The sequence below is a fragment of the Fibroporia radiculosa genome (assembly GCF_000313525.1).
Source record: "Fibroporia radiculosa TFFH 294 genomic supercontigs, scaffold3574, whole genome shotgun sequence".
Taxonomy (NCBI): Eukaryota; Fungi; Basidiomycota; class Agaricomycetes; order Polyporales; family Fibroporiaceae; genus Fibroporia; species Fibroporia radiculosa.
Window position 1 is genome coordinate 29,107 of NW_012133388.1, and position 15,252 is coordinate 44,358.

The following is a 15,252-nucleotide window of genomic DNA, read 5'->3' on the forward strand; positions in this document are numbered from 1 at the left end:
CCCCTCGCAACTTCGATTCCGCAGGCCGGATTGAGTACCAGTGGCTCGCTCACCGTTTGACGAGTCCGGATTTCTTATCTTGCTTGTACCTCAATTTCCGAAGTCGAGCCGCGGTCGCCACTATGCAAAGCAACACTCACTGACTAACGTGTTACCTGTGGAGTATCACAAGCCACAAGTTGCTCCATCTGTTCTCAACAGCAGTATGCGAATTTACGTCGTGTAGCAATCGTGTGATTCTTTCGAACGTCGCATTTTCTGATGAAAGCTGGTGATGGAGTCCACATGACTAAAACAGAAAGCAAAAACAGAAACCGAAGGCTTCGACGAGACTCACAATACTATCCTCAACTCGACTATAGCGACATGGGTTGTAAGTGTGTGACTCTTCAAGCTTTGATGCCACGCTGCCGGTACAGATGAGCAACTGATTATCGTAAGGTAGAAATGCCGGGAGAGTGCTAGCTAAGAACTATACGATCCAGGACATACCCGCGAGTCAAACAAAAGCGAAAAGATACCTTCTGATCCAAGCTCAATTCAGGACATCGATTTCAGCCACTGTTTGCTAGTCTCGGTGTATTTCCATATCCTTGGTCGATTCTAAGGTTGAAGTGCGGGTACCTGGAGTCAGTGAGTCCGAAGCTAAACGATTTTGAGTCTACCACCCCTTCAGTTCCAACCGGTCGATAGTTGTCAGCCCATATGGAAATCATCGATGATGGATAGCTTGGTGCATGTTGACAATATTAGACTTCTGTTAACTTTTCAGCTGTAACGGGCGAACGGCCGGGGTACGTTGCGCATAAATCACGTCCGCATGCTACTAGTAAATTCCTAGAGATATCTGGCAAGAATAAGGTGATGAATGAGTACGGCGTCACACTTACCGGTACCCGGACAGCTGCCCATATTTGAGACAAGGCCGAATCTTCCTAGTTCATCGCGTGCTCGGGCCGCTGTGCCGAATCGAATGGAAGAAATCTAAGTACGATATTGTATAATTCGCGCTCATCCGCATGAACATTCTGACAGTAGTCTATAGGCAACAGCTATGACCAGCAAACAACTGTGATCGGTTGGACTCCTCACCTCACAGTAGCCAATGCATTTCAATCTATCACGACAAACTACATAGGACGATAGACTCGAATGCGGCTCGTTGCAAGCTCAGTCCAAGTACACATGCGCATCTTCGAGCAGCTGACAAGCAATGAGTCGACCAAGGATCTCAGCACAACGGCTCATTTGAATCGGGGCCGACGTCTGGTCCGGACTAGCCTGGCTGTTGCTATTGTAGCATAAGGACGCCGCATAATCAGCACTAAATCACCAAATGAACGTTAGCACTCGCCCGAACTAAGAACGTTTATGACCCGTCGCCTAAGCTATCCCTGCCCCGCGCGCTGACGTCAGCCCAAAGGCATTAGCTCAAGTATCACAGAGTGTCACTTACTGATATCTCTTGCCTAGCACGCAGCTGCTGCCCCAATGAACACACGGACTGTTACTGATATCCCAGTGCCGATTGCTCCGGCGGCCCCACACACACAGTGCTCTTGGCTCCTTCCTTGACTGTGTCTAAAACACCTGCCCTTGGCATACAAAGCGCTATAGCCCCATCTATAGACGTCATTGCAGATCGTATCAGTGTCATCGCGTAGGTGTGAGAATGACTTTTGACATACCTGAGCGAGGCAGAAAGGATATGTATTGTGGAGATGGTGCCAGTCAGGAGCCAGTCAGAGTCGGGCCACCGTAAGCGACAGAGTCCATGGTGCATGTAGATCTGAAGTACTAGAGGCTAGAGTCACAGTATACTAGGTTGAGTAAGGATGACAATCGATTCTCATCTCAATAGAAGTATCCCTGAATGCGTTCCAGATGCGCTTCTTTGGACCGTACAGAATCATTTAAGGATCATCCACTTTCCGTTCACTTGAGTCTCAGACGTGAATGATTAATTTATAACTCAGACGCACTGAGTCTGTACGATCTTCAACACCGGCCCGGGAGGAGGGCGCTTAGGAAACATTTCAACGCGGCCAGTCATGTGACCCATTATATCACGACGCGTACCATTACCAGAGTTCTGAGTTCTCAATTCTGTTCATGGCGCTCGCAAGCCTACATTTTCCCTTCATCTCAGACACACCGAACAACACTTGCCTCAGATAACGTCTTGTTGTGTCTTACATCTATCTCGAAGTCTTACTCAACCTCATCATCAGGCGTATAAGACATCGTTCAAGGTTTTTTTCGAGTTTACTCCGCAGAATCTACCTTGCTGTGCGCAAACATTCTGGCAATGTAGGTCTCTGCCAATATTTCGACACTTCCTATAAACTCAGTCCTTGTTATCACGCTCGTTGTGGATGCTCTTTTCCAAGCGCCAACCGAAGGCAGCATCTATAACGTTTACCCGATTCGTGCCTCGCCAGGTGGTATGTGGTCGCTTCTCACGCATTCTCGACTACATTCACTGAATATCGAGACTTGCCTGCAGCTCGAAGAATACTAGAACATAAATCACCTGCCCACATTCTCCAATATGTCTGCTGCAGAACAGGCTTCCCTACAGGATGTTGAAGTCGACCACTCAGGTCAAGATATGTTCGCCACACCTTCATCATCCGACTCCATATCTCCAGATGTGGCAGCAAACACAGAGTTGGCAACGCAGAAGAAAAAGAAAAAGAAGAAATCAAAGAAATCTAACAAAGGGAAGGAGGCTAGTACCGACGCTACGAACGGTATTAAGTCAAATGCAGCGCAGGACGAACAACAGCGTCCACCCGTCCTCTGTATCAGCAGAAACAAACATTGGCGCTATATTAGCTCCTACCATGTACGTCCCGTCGCCTTCACTGACTTTGAAAGCCACAACAATATCACAGGGTCCATGGTTACAACTCCCCCTTGAGCTCCTCGAGTCTCTACTTGTCCTTAACCTGGATCCCGCCACCCTCTCCGCTGCCGACACGCGTCTACCTGCCCTCCCACCTCCCTCTCCCCCCTGCGTCCCCAACCAGAAGCTGCGCGATAAAGGCTTTGCAAGTATCGGCGACCATTCTCCTCCCGATTCTCCGCATAGCACCTTTGCAAGTCTCCCTGCCCCACCTCCCTTCCCTGCACCCAAGCCGGGCAAGGCAACACCACCACCGATAGACCCAGGCGTTTTCCGCTCTGTGTCTAATATCCGCCGTTTAATCGACGAGGCATCTGAACTTTCTGTACGTGCGAGCTCCGGGCTCTCTGCAGCCGCATTAGGTTCTATCAGAGGTCCGGGTCCGGGAATGAGTTCAAGTCCGTGGGCAACAGCACATTCGCTCGGAATCAATCCTCTCGGAGATGGTGGCGGTGGCAGAAATGTTGCGATGTCGGCGATGCGCGTACATAGACTCCGGGCGTTGGCAGTGCAGAAACTGGCCGCAGCGTATAGAACAGATGAGATCGCATCGAGCGTTATGGTGATGCAGGGTGGGAGTGTCTTTGATGATATTGCGGAACGTGTGCTCAAAGTCGGTCTGTGTATTCCTCCTCCACATTGCCTTGCTGTCTTGTATGTTGACAACCTATTCAGATCCAAATGACAACGACGCGCGTTATGTTCATTTTTTCCATGAGAAGATACCTTCTCGGTGGGTCTAATAATCCTGCACACCACGTTCGACTAATCTCACGATTCCGTTAGGCAATTGGCCGAGTCTACGACAACGCATGTTTTGGATGAGCTGATAGCTGCTTGTCCGCAGCGTCTGGAATTCTATCGGACACGCGGGATCGTGCACTGCTTCCGTGATGAGTATCCGCTTGCAGTCAAAGATTTCTCGTATGCTATCAAGGAAGCGCGTGGGCTTCGCAGGGCAAAGATTGCGCACCGGAACAATATGCCTAACGAGAAACAGCGTGGGAAGGGCCACAAGAAGAAGGGCAAGTCGGGAGGCGCCAAGACGAACGGGCAGGCACCCCCCAATGGAACCAGTTCCAGTGCGTTTGGCGGCGATATGCCTACCATTGACGGGCCTGATGGAGAGCCGCTGCTCCTTCACCCGTCGGTGCTACCTGACGCTCCTGATCCCATTGAGCCTCAATGTCTCTTCTTGCGCGCCGCTGCATATCTGCAGCACGCAGTGTTCCTCGTCGAAAAGGCCATCCTGAAACTAGAAGGTATCCGCAAGGTGCTCACGGTGGATGGCGCAGAGCTGAGGCTGTGCTACATCGAGAATGGGCGCTATGGAGGTGTTGAGATTGGACATCCCGATGGTCCGCTGGGCAAGAAGGACGGGGTAAAGCTGGCTGCTTATAAGCAAGTGCTTGCCGATGAGAATTTTCGGGAACAGGTTACGTCACTCGTCAAGAAAAGTTTGCGCGACCACGAAAAATTCCTGAGCCATTTTGATTCCTTGGAAGGAATCCGGGACCCAGCAGCTGGAGATGATCTCGCATCACAGGTCGATCATGCGTTCCTTCTGACGGAGTCTCTTCGCCCTGGAAGCCAGACCACGCCTCCACAGCTCTCTGAGGCCCCAGCGACCTTTACGACATACCACCCTCTACTCGTGGAATCGCACTTTAGTATTTTGCTTTGTCTCCTTATGCTGGGCGATTTCCCCACACTCCTTCATACATTCATACACACTGCGGCTGTAGTTGATGGGCTAGAAGGCTACCCTGTCTTCCTGCCCCCGCGCTCAATGGCCCAGGCAGAGTACATGGAAGTTCTCGGCCGCCTTGCCTGCGGGTGGCACAATGGCAACCAGCCGCACTCCCTGAGTCACCTGAGCGCAAGGCTCGCCATAGAGGCGCCGCCCTCGTCGACGTCCTCCAAAGCGAAGGAAGTTGACCGCGCGCCATCCCCGTCAACCACGGACATTGGGTCGTCCACGTCGACGCTGACGCTAGGTGTTAATGGCTCCAGTTCAAGCACTACTATTCACGTCTCTCCATCAGCCTCGCCCTCTGGGCGCGGATCGCCGTGCAGCACGTCTAGCCGCGTCGATCTCCTGGAATCGCTAGACTCTGCGCGGATCCTTCTGGCGCCCGTGGCAGCGCGTCGGCGTGAGAAGGCTGAGAAGATGACGGTGGACAAGGTTGCCGGGGCGAAGAATGGGAAAGGGAAAAAGTCACTGAACATCAATATCCCGCTGCATGGTCCAAGGGTAGAGATTGTGCTTGCGTGGCTTGGCGCGGTGCACCTCCCGGAGCTGGACGCGGTCGCTTGAATGGTCGTTTGTCTGTCTGGTCTTGTATGTCGGTATAACATGTACGAGTGGAAGTTCGCGTTGTGTTCGGACTGAGATGAGCGGCCAGAGATGCCTGCAATGGTGATATATTGAACATATAGCTATACAACTCTCCGGTCGGCCTGTACGAGATGGGGATTCGATAATTTATTCGCAGACATTGTTTGAAGGACACGTACTATCATCAGTCGCGCTTTCGACTGTGTGTGCTGAGAGAGACTATCTCTTCCCTGGCCTGGTTCGCTAGATTGGACAGATGCTTATCTATGAAGGGTACTACAAACAATGCAGTGCATGCTATGACGAGTGTGAGAAGTAGAATGGTGGGCAGTACTGAGGCTGGAAGAACCCCGAGATAAAGCGGTTCCAGGATCACGATAAAAGGCACAGAGTTCTCATTCGAGACGGCCAGGCCATCGGAGGTTGGGGTGCGAACGCCGCTGTGTACCAATCGAATGTGCGCATACATTCGCCTGGTTGTCGCATGAAGAGTAGTATTCACGCTCAATCCTGGGCTGCGCTCATACAGAAGTGATAGCACGGATTGTGGGGAGTATATCTGAGTGGAAAAGTCGGCAGGGGACTGCAACGTGACACGAAAATGTGAGAAACCAAGTGTATTATGGTGGTATCATCTTACCGATGCCGGCCAGGATATCCGCAGAGTAAACTTGGAGTATTTTTGCCATTCGGCACTGTCCAGGTCAAGGGCAAACCATGCCTCATGCGGGCAGGTACCCAGTTTTTCAGAAATAGAGACATAGCTGCACACGCTCTCGAAATTGGTATGCAGAGGTGCGGGTGGAACTCGTAGCATAATTTCGGCGTTCGTGGGATCCAAGACTGTCCTATGAGTCAATATGTTCAGTAACGATAAAGGCTTCAACTCATGAGGAAAACCCTTCCAGCCCAGGATACACCTGGTTCGTAGGGCTCTATGTATGTAGCCCGACAAATCAGGCACTCGTCTATCACTCCCTTGCGGTTTTATGTTGTCTCACGAGTCCGACCAAGCACGACTGAAGATTTTCCTCCAAGCCGTTCATGGAAAGAGTCTTTCCTCCTCAAAGTAAGGTTACATACCAGTTTGGTGTTTGTGGCAAGAGTACGTCACGATGCTCCAGAATCTCGAAGTTCACGATCTCCGTGTTGCCACAAACGACAGGGAGAAATGCTCCAAGGACTAGGACGCTGGTGGTTGTGAATATATGCATGACAATTACTGCTTGTCGTCCTGTTGTACCAGGCTGCAATGTCCTGAGATCAAAGTTATTGGACTGTCGCCTTCAGCCACCGACGTGAAGACGTGACCAGCCAAAGATGGCAAGCGCAGAAGTTGGCAACTTGGAGCACCTCGGCTGGCCCGTGCCAGCCTGGGCGAGCCAGGTCAGCTGCCCAGCTCGTCGCAGGGATATATAGATCTCCAGTGCCAAACATTCTGTCTATCAATACCATCTACCTAACCACTACATTGCCATCCCCGCGCTGAACACCATGGCCGAAACCATGGCTCAACACCCTCCAGCGAGTGAGTGATTGGAGTCCTCTGTCCAGCCATCGCGAGTACTCAATAAGATTGCTTTGGCAGTGAAAGTAGGCGGTCGTCGTCTGTCGATAAGCAGGCCCCGGCCGCACCCCCCGCCGTGAGTGTCTACCATATTATTAATGTACATCCCTGACGAATATTCTTCCAATAGCGAGCCTAAAGTTCCTACTCCGCCCGCCGAAGAAGCTACAGATTACCCGCGCCCTACCGCCCCTGGTGAACAGCCTGTTCACCACGAGCACCATGAGGAAGACGTGCCCAAGAGGGAGCGAAAGAAGGGCAATGGCGGAGACGAGCACGAGCGACGGCTCAACGAGAGTCTGTATAGGAAGGCAGAACAGAACAGGCCGAGCAAGGACTACGCCAACCGAAGCGCGGCTGGAGGCAATGGGAGGATCATCAGCCAGCCAGCTCCGAAGCTCATGATCTGAATTCAATGTTGAAAATTTAGTCAAACGCGCGTAGTGTATCATTAGCATTGAAGGGAGCTTCCAATCCACCTGTACTTTTAGCTAAATTGACTGCTCAAATTGTATAGCATGGTGTCTTGTCCGCTTGAATGTGGCCCGACAAAACACAGATGAGAGAATCGCATGCATAGTGGGTCACATAGATTACTTCTCTGCGTAAACATGGACATGATGGGGTGCATGGAGAACGTGCAAGACAATACAAATAAGACATCCACAACATTATACATGCCTATGCAGTAGCAGTCTTCTTCTTTCCCCGAACCTTCTTGGGTGGTGAGGGCTTCTTCTCTTTCTGCGCGACGAGGAGAGCAGATACGCGAGCAAGGGTAGCCTGTCGGGTAGACAATGATGTTAGTTTCCGCGTACTGGAACGCAAAATCCTAAGGACAGGCATAATATAATAAAGGATGTGAGCGCCAAAGAGTCGGGCTGCCGCGCAGAGCATCGAACGGGACCCGATAGCGACATGGGGCGTATCCAGCAGAAGTTTGATCGACTCCATGCCGGACCACGTACTCTTGCACATCATGTCCACACCCAACTTTCATGATGCCTTGCGGCTGTCCAGCGGGCTCTAGATGGTGCATCTTGTTCGATCCAATTCGGTCGATGTTGAGAGGTGTTCGTAGCAGAGGGCATGCAGAAGATCCAGAAAATAAATAGGACACTCACTGCACGGAGATCTGGGCGGTATCCGCGCTTTGCGAGCTTAGCAGCGACACCAAGCGCGCGACGCCCGCCTGAGCGGGGACGGATAGTCGAAGTAGCAAACCCGGGGCGAACGGCGTGTGACGATGCGCCTTTCTTGCGGGTGATCAATTGAATTCCAGATTCACTGTCCCTGACATCGATAGTCTATGAACGGAGGTCAGCATGTATTAATTATAGCCAAATGCCAGCGCATGCCTTTGCGTTCGCAAGACCAGAGTATTTGTACGAGTGGAGGTTTGTCAAATTCCCCTAGATGCACATGAGGGACTTCAGGCTTTAGATGCAGTGGGAAACCTATGATACGTACGGGCTCCTTTGAGAAGACGGGGCCCTCCTCGACCCGCTTCACAATAAAGGAGTTGTTTTTCTGTGAGAGACAAGTTGTCTCAGCACACAGAACATGCAGAGAGACGTGGAGCCATGACGAACGCGCAGAAGGAGCCACTCGAGGTCGTTGGACATTTTGAGGATATTGTTGCGCGACTTTTTGGGCGGCGGACGGGAGGGTCGGTGGTGTGGCTGAGAGAAACTATGCAGTCGCAAGCAGACCCAAACTCTGCACCAGAGCCGGGCCCAGTCCTCAAGCAGTTGATGATCGGGAAGTGCCGGCACTGCCTGAGACGATTCCCTGGGCTCGATTGCGTCCGCGGAGAGCAGAGATGGTGGCAACGCTCCCGCCAACTCTCCCTCCATCTTCTGGCCGCGGATGTCGTTTGACGACAAGCCCAGGATGCTCCGCTTTGTCCACCATGTAAAACCCTCCGTTCATGACATCCTTCCTGCACCTTACGACCGACAGGGCACTAGGCCCGCTTGGCTGCGATGGCACAACAGACGTTACACCCGCTTCGCGTTCCTTACTCTCGTCGCGCTCTCAGTTCTTGCCATTCTACGCGGGTTTAATGTTGGAGACGGGCTCCTGTACATTGCAGATCCACCAGAGAACCATATTTTCCCGCCTCTGTATCCACAGTATCATGAGAGCGAGCTCCGATTGTCTCAGCATGATCCAGGTTTGCCATATCCAGAGGGGAGGGAAGGAAAGTTTCTATTCATGGCCAATCATGTTCATGGTGCGTTTTTTCAATCATTACCGGTCACTGCGTCTTGTTATCATCTTTACTCCAACAATGGCTGGTCACACGAGCGCCTCGCTGTACGGACAGACACGAACGCCCCCAATACTATGTCCATGACTCGCGTCTCATTCTTCTTGCATCAGCCGTATTCCCATATTTTACCCCCACCTCCCCCTTCCCTCACAGTTTGGCACTAAATGAGGTGACAAGCACTGCCTCTAGTTGCGTGCTTAGCCTATACCATCGCTGGTATACACAGGCTTGTGTTCGACAGGTCTTACGCTGGGAGCTTTTCTTCATACATTTGTTCCTCAAGTTTCGCGTTGACGAAAGGCGCTATAGTCGTAATATGATCTTCCGCAGCTCGTGAGACCTGATAGCGTCAATTTTTGATGCATCAGTCACATCATTGCATTTATCCACCTTCATTCTGTGGCGTGTCTCTATTCCATGTTGGAGTAGTGCTGATTTTGTTGTTTTGCTCTGGGAGTTCGATTCCGAAATAATTTCACCGATTTTCCTTTGGATGTATTGCTTATATTCTCGGTAACTGACGTGGCGTCAGCTTCTGGATGGGGGAATGTGATGCAAGAGTTACTTCTGAACTCTTACTTAGCATACAAGTCAGAGCGAGCGTGAGTGTCCATCCCTAGCAGCCTTGAAGTTCTCTTACTTATCGCCATCTATTGTGTAGCTTTGTATTTGATAACTATACATGGAATCGGGACGGGTCAGACTATACAGATTATAACGGCAAATTAATTCCATCGCGAGTTCCCTTGTCCGCCCTAATTCAGGGTAAGGCTGTCCTCTATTGACATCTATGTGGATGCTTATTTCCTCGAGAAAGGTCCCACTGTTGGTTCTCCGTTTCCCCCCGGTGATCCTGCTCCTCGTGCTGTAATCAAGGAATATTGGGATCAAGTCTGTCCACATCCAACCGTCATCTTTAGCGATGAAGTAACGAACACACTTCCCGGTGATGCTTCCGCACAAGCAACACTTGATGCGTGGGTCGAGAAGTTAAACTCGATGTCCGATCGCTGCGTGGAGATTGACCGGGAATCTGCACAGATATTCTCGATATGGTGCGCGCCATTCTTCAGGACGGCCATGCTTATGCTAATGTGGTTCTTAGGATATTCGGCTCGACGCGTGCTCTAGACATATTCCCCGATTTTGCCAAGTCCCCAATCATGACGCAATTTCGCTGGTCCCCGCTCGTCGAGGATGCGTTCAAGGCAAACCGCCCAATTTTTTCTCCCGAAAAGGGTCTCCAGTCATATTTCCCCTTGTTCTCGTTGTTCAGCGGCGACAATGCACCTTACACGATGCTGCCCGGCCTGCTCGTATTACACGTCCGCCGCGGAGACTTCGCCGACCATTGTATGCACTTGGCACGGTGGTCGTCTCGTTGGAACGGGTTCAATTCATTCACGGAGCTGCCTGACCAGTTTGAGCCACCACCCGGAGCTGGTTGGGGTGAGAATACAGACGAAAACAAGGCATTGTACATGAAGCGCTGCTTCCCGACCATTGCGCAAATTGTCGCGAGGGTGGAAGAGGTACGACAGACGCCAGCGGGGATTGGTTTAAAGAACGTGTATATCATGACGAACGGCGCCAAGGAGTGGGTAGATGAGCTGAAGAAGGCACTGAAGACCACAGGCCACTTTGAGCGAGTTACGGGTAGCAGGGACTTGCGGTTGAGCTGGGAACAGAAATATGTCGCCCAATCAGTGGATATGCTCATTGGCCAGCGGGCACAGGTTCTCATTGGGAACGGGGTACGTCCATTTCGTGGTGCTCTCGTGTTGGATGTTCTGATTGCCATTGGCAGTTTTCGAGTTTAACCTCTAACATCGTTATGATGCGTATGGCGATGGGGTTGTCTCCCAACAGCACTCGTTTCTGGTAGTGGTGATAGTATGCTCGCCGATGGACTAGACGATGCCGTATGTTTGTGGTATAATTCAGCGGCGACTGTACCTAGGTATACTGGACATTCCTCTACTAGGCTAAAGGATTGCGCGTCCTGGACGACGCTACATGACTGGGCGTATAACCGATACCGCGTTTCTATAGAATACTCCCTATGGTCTACTTGTCGCGCTAATGGCTAATGATGCATTAATATCGCAAATCATTGAGCTTTCCACAAGGTTACGGCGATGAATGTGATTCAGTATGTTACCTGAATCGCAGTTTGGCCAGTAAGACAATAAAATGAGAACACCAAGTCTACCAGAAGTAATGACTCTCTGGTGGTAACCCGTTTGCCATTCGCAACATAATGATTTGACCGGTGAGGCTCGAGAACTGCCGAATCACAAGGTGAGTTTATCGTCTGATACGCAACTCCCAGAGTACTTACTCCATTCCCAATTACCACCTGTGCCCTTTGTCCAATGAGCATGTCAACTGCTTGGCTGACATATTTCTGTTCTTTACTAAGTACTAGGTCTTTGCTGCTCGAGATGCGTTCCCAGCCGCCAAGACTTTCCAGTGCGGCTTTGAGTTCATGAATCCATTCCGAAGCGCCGTTCGTCATCACGAAGATATTTTGCAATCCTTGCCCCACGTCTGACGCGCGCACATCCTCGACTTTGCGTACGATTTCCCCGATATCTGGGAAACAGTGCCGACGATACGTTTCCACTGTTGACGTGTTGCTGGCACCCGGAGGTATACGCTCGAGCTTGTCAGGGAGTTCAGGGAAACTGTTGAATCCTGTGTAGGTAGACTGCCAGAGCGCAAGATTGACACAATGTTCTTCGAAGTCACCGCGGCGAATGTGGAGTACGAGCAGGCCGGGAACTACAGAGTAGCGAGCCGCATTAGTGATGAATGGCGTGGATGAAAGGTAGGGCTCTGTTGCTGAAGGCCAGAATAGATCACGATTCTCGTCGAAGGCTAGTTCGATTAGAGGAGACCATCCGAACTCAGATATAATGGGACTCGCGGAGAATGATGGCCAGGCATCGAGTAGTCGGTTGCCGTCCCCAAAGATGCTACGTTAATCAGGTGGTGAGGAACAAGAAAAGATGCTGTGTATACTACGCACAATATATCGAATATTGCGTGTGAGTCGACTGGAACCTCCACACATCTGTCTTCAGTCTCTCCGAGTACTTCTACCCATCTATCAATCAATAGACCAGCAGTTGCTTCTCTGTCTAAAGAGGCCAAAATGTCTTCATTGTGAATAATCTTTGGCTGAGGGCAGATTTGATCCCAATACTTTTTCATGATGGCAACTGGATGAGAAGGATCGGCGATGAAAGGTGCCCCAACGGTCGGACCTGAAACCTAGTTGAGTGGTACTCGTGAATCCAATTATGCGGCTCCAACCAACCTCGAATGAACGTGGAAAGTGGGATTTGTGAAGGTATCAGTTCTCCATTAGAGAGGGAGTATGGGGTATTGAATTCGTCCCAGGTATAGTTATCGAAAACAAACCTAGAATAGTGCTCACAGACGATATCTCTACACAATGATATTGTTTACAACTCACGAACGGCGGGAGCGATATGCTAGGTAGCTGTTCAGAAGTAGTTCTTGCAAAGCATTTCCCCACCCTGCACCTGATAAATAAAACCATGAAGAGGTAGAATTATAGCAGGGAGAGATGAGTGCAACCGCTTACCACGGACGTGGTTGGCCATCCATATGAACTTCATCTCCCTGATGGGTAGGTAGTCGGCATTATGTTGAGGCAACTGCAGCTCGTAGCGGTGATAATTGTAATACACCGGTGGTAGGCCACCATCACCACCCAACCAACGAGGCAAGGAGAGACTCGGTAGATGATCCACCACTGCTCTCAAGAGGAGACCAACCGGTGCAGAAATGAGCAAGATCGCTGCAACAAGCAAAATCTTGCGTAATTTGAAATATGTCAGCGGTAATTGAGCTCCCTGCAGATTTATGGGGTTGTCGTGAGCAGGTAAGACGTCATGCTTTCCGAAAATATAAGGGTTTCGCCAGAATAGAAACCTTGAGCAAAGTCGCATTGAAGTTGATCCAAGATGCAGGAGGAGAGAAAGATGCAACGCTCCGTGGGCGTGGCTACAACTCTATAGTTTAGATGTGGAGCTCAGCTGCGATCAGAGCATGCAAGGCGACAATCGTTCTTGGCAACATCGAAGTCGTACCCACTTGCCGGCCGGTTAGAGTCTTTACTTACTCTGCTGCCGCAAAGTAGCGAAACGGTGACATATGACCAGCCCGCGAGAAAGCGACTGCGGATTCAAGTTATCCGGAGTCCCGCCTAGCACGTCCATTCTCAGAACTGGCGGAGGTTACTGAGCTTGCCACTACACGCGCTCCCCCATTCGCATGTTTACCGCAATGCTATCTGTCCATCCAATTGTTATTACTTTTCCGAGTGCGATTTTCACATTGACAATATGGGTTGAGTACTGTTGCTACTGCGGCTCGAAGCCACTAGCACGAGCAGGTAGCGCTAGTGACAGGGCCGCAGTAGACGCAGAACACGAGTACTTACAATGCAAATCCAATGTTCCGCATTTCAAAGGTGGTAGATTATCGAAGCTTTTGAAGAGCGCGAGATGCGCCGCGGCTTATGTTGTCGGGGAGAAGGTCAGGCTGGCGCCGGGTTTGGACAACAAAAGGCCGGGCGAGCGATCTATCGCCACAACACATGTCCAAGACGTCTGGATTATAGAAATTATGTAGAACTAACGTTGTCTAATCAGGTATCAAAAACTTCAAACAGAGGCCACCGGTGAACAGGTATAAATACGAATAACTTTAGCATGACTCCAATGGGAAATTCTTATAAGTTAATTATGATCCACCGCAGATGCAGACCAAAGCGATATTCATTGAATGTCTCCTGTATAATCGAAAACGATGTGTTCGACAGTCTCTTCAAACTTACGGTCAGTCCACTGCTCGTTGCTGCCGATTTTTGTCTGCGCATGACACCATAGCCGCACCATACGTCCATCAACCGAGATGGGTTCCAAACCTTCAGGAACACCACCGACACCACCAGCTTTCATCCTATCTCGAGCATCACATTGACGTTTGTTTGAGAACCAGTTCCTGACTTGGTTCACCGAACTATGTATATTACCGAACGTCAACAACGTCGAATGAGTAACAGCCATGTCATGTACTCGCCGATCTATCAATACCGCAATGCACGAAGCCCAAGCATCGTCCGGATATGGTGTCAGTTCCGTATAGACCCAGTTCATCACAGACGTCTGAGCGGAAGTCGCTTGTGTTCTGGGCTGCGCGAGGATCTTCAATGCTCTCTCCTTCCATTGTTGTCGAAGAGCGTCTCTCCGGGAATCTTTCTTATGAGCTTTTGCTCCTCGACGTCGGCCTCGCTGATGTGATGAGGGGAAAGAAGAGCACTTGTCTTGCACAGGGACAGAAGATATGCGCGACGCCTCCGCACGGTCAACGGCTATATCGGAGAGCGCATCTGTATTGAGTGCAGTATGGGTGTGATCAGAAAGGGGAGGCTGCTTGTGTGACGGTGAGGAGGGCTCTTTGCTTGCTGAAATCGTAGAAGTCCCCGACATGAGCGATAAAGCAATAGCAGCGTCTTGCACGTCCTTGGGATACGAGCCGAGCTGAGGGTTGTCGATGACCATGAATCCTTTCCTGAAGATGGTACTCGATGTTAACCCGGAGTCACAGGTATAACAAGTTGAATAAGGAGCCGTATCGTGAGTAGGCATGAGGGTTGGATTGCAGAGGAAGTTGTCAGTAGACTCGAGGAGCAACAAAGCGGGTGGAAACTAGCATATGCGCGCGCGTATATATATCGAGAGTGGCACGTCTGCCACAAAGATATGGCAGATTCCTTTGTTCGCCACACATATCAGTTCTGAAACAATCGGATTTATCCATGAGCTTTGTAGACTCACACGCCCCGCATTGCTTTGGCCAGAGCAATGCGTAATAAAGGGAGGCCACTTGTCGTGCCAAGCACCTAGTGGTAACCAAGGGGCTTAAGAGACATTGACGATGCACGTCAAGCTTCACCAACGAGAACTCGAAATCGAGACTTAGCCTCATAGTCCCTCGTCCTCGGGAACATCCGGTCGAAGTCAGGCGGTAACATGCCTCGCTGCGTGGCTGCTCGCGTTGTTGAGCACGGTCATGGAAATGGTCAAGCAGTGGCTAGGCGTTGAAACCTTTAGATAATATTTGTAAAT

The 15,252-nt window shown here is 50.7% G+C and overlaps 5 protein-coding genes across 5 annotated transcripts; 3 read left to right on the forward strand and 2 right to left on the reverse strand.

Moving 5' to 3' along the window:
- Window positions 1–2,551: 2,551 nt before the first annotated feature.
- Window positions 2,552–5,225, forward strand: FIBRA_04859 (uncharacterized protein; the record flags this gene model as incomplete). Its single annotated transcript, XM_012326644.1, has 4 exons — window positions 2,552–2,848; window positions 2,898–3,525; window positions 3,584–3,641; window positions 3,695–5,225. 4 exons carry the CDS (start codon window positions 2,552–2,554, stop codon window positions 5,223–5,225), a joined length of 2,514 nt encoding a protein of 837 aa, XP_012182034.1.
- A 1,515-nt stretch (window positions 5,226–6,740) lies between these two features.
- Window positions 6,741–7,223, forward strand: FIBRA_04860 (uncharacterized protein; the record flags this gene model as incomplete). The annotated part of the gene is made up of 3 exons (XM_012326645.1): window positions 6,741–6,774; window positions 6,835–6,889; window positions 6,944–7,223. The coding sequence occupies 3 exons, from the start codon at window positions 6,741–6,743 to the stop codon at window positions 7,221–7,223; spliced, it is 369 nt and encodes a 122-aa protein (XP_012182035.1).
- Window positions 7,224–7,494: 271 nt separating this feature from the next.
- FIBRA_04861 (uncharacterized protein) lies at window positions 7,495–8,669 on the reverse strand (the record flags this gene model as incomplete). The annotated part of the gene is made up of 4 exons (XM_012326646.1): window positions 7,495–7,596; window positions 7,938–8,120; window positions 8,284–8,343; window positions 8,406–8,669. The coding sequence occupies 4 exons, from the start codon at window positions 8,667–8,669 to the stop codon at window positions 7,495–7,497; spliced, it is 609 nt and encodes a 202-aa protein (XP_012182036.1).
- Window positions 8,670–8,706: 37 nt separating this feature from the next.
- Window positions 8,707–10,973, forward strand: FIBRA_04862 (uncharacterized protein; the record flags this gene model as incomplete). Its single annotated transcript, XM_012326647.1, has 6 exons — window positions 8,707–9,049; window positions 9,621–9,690; window positions 9,750–9,853; window positions 9,906–10,143; window positions 10,194–10,842; window positions 10,896–10,973. The coding sequence occupies 6 exons, from the start codon at window positions 8,707–8,709 to the stop codon at window positions 10,971–10,973; spliced, it is 1,482 nt and encodes a 493-aa protein (XP_012182037.1).
- Window positions 10,974–11,296: 323 nt separating this feature from the next.
- Window positions 11,297–14,772, reverse strand: FIBRA_04863 (uncharacterized protein; the record flags this gene model as incomplete). The annotated part of the gene is made up of 7 exons (XM_012326648.1): window positions 11,297–11,374; window positions 11,430–12,066; window positions 12,120–12,357; window positions 12,411–12,514; window positions 12,570–12,639; window positions 12,702–12,917; window positions 13,959–14,772. 7 exons carry the CDS (start codon window positions 14,770–14,772, stop codon window positions 11,297–11,299), a joined length of 2,157 nt encoding a protein of 718 aa, XP_012182038.1.
- Window positions 14,773–15,252: the final 480 nt, after the last annotated feature.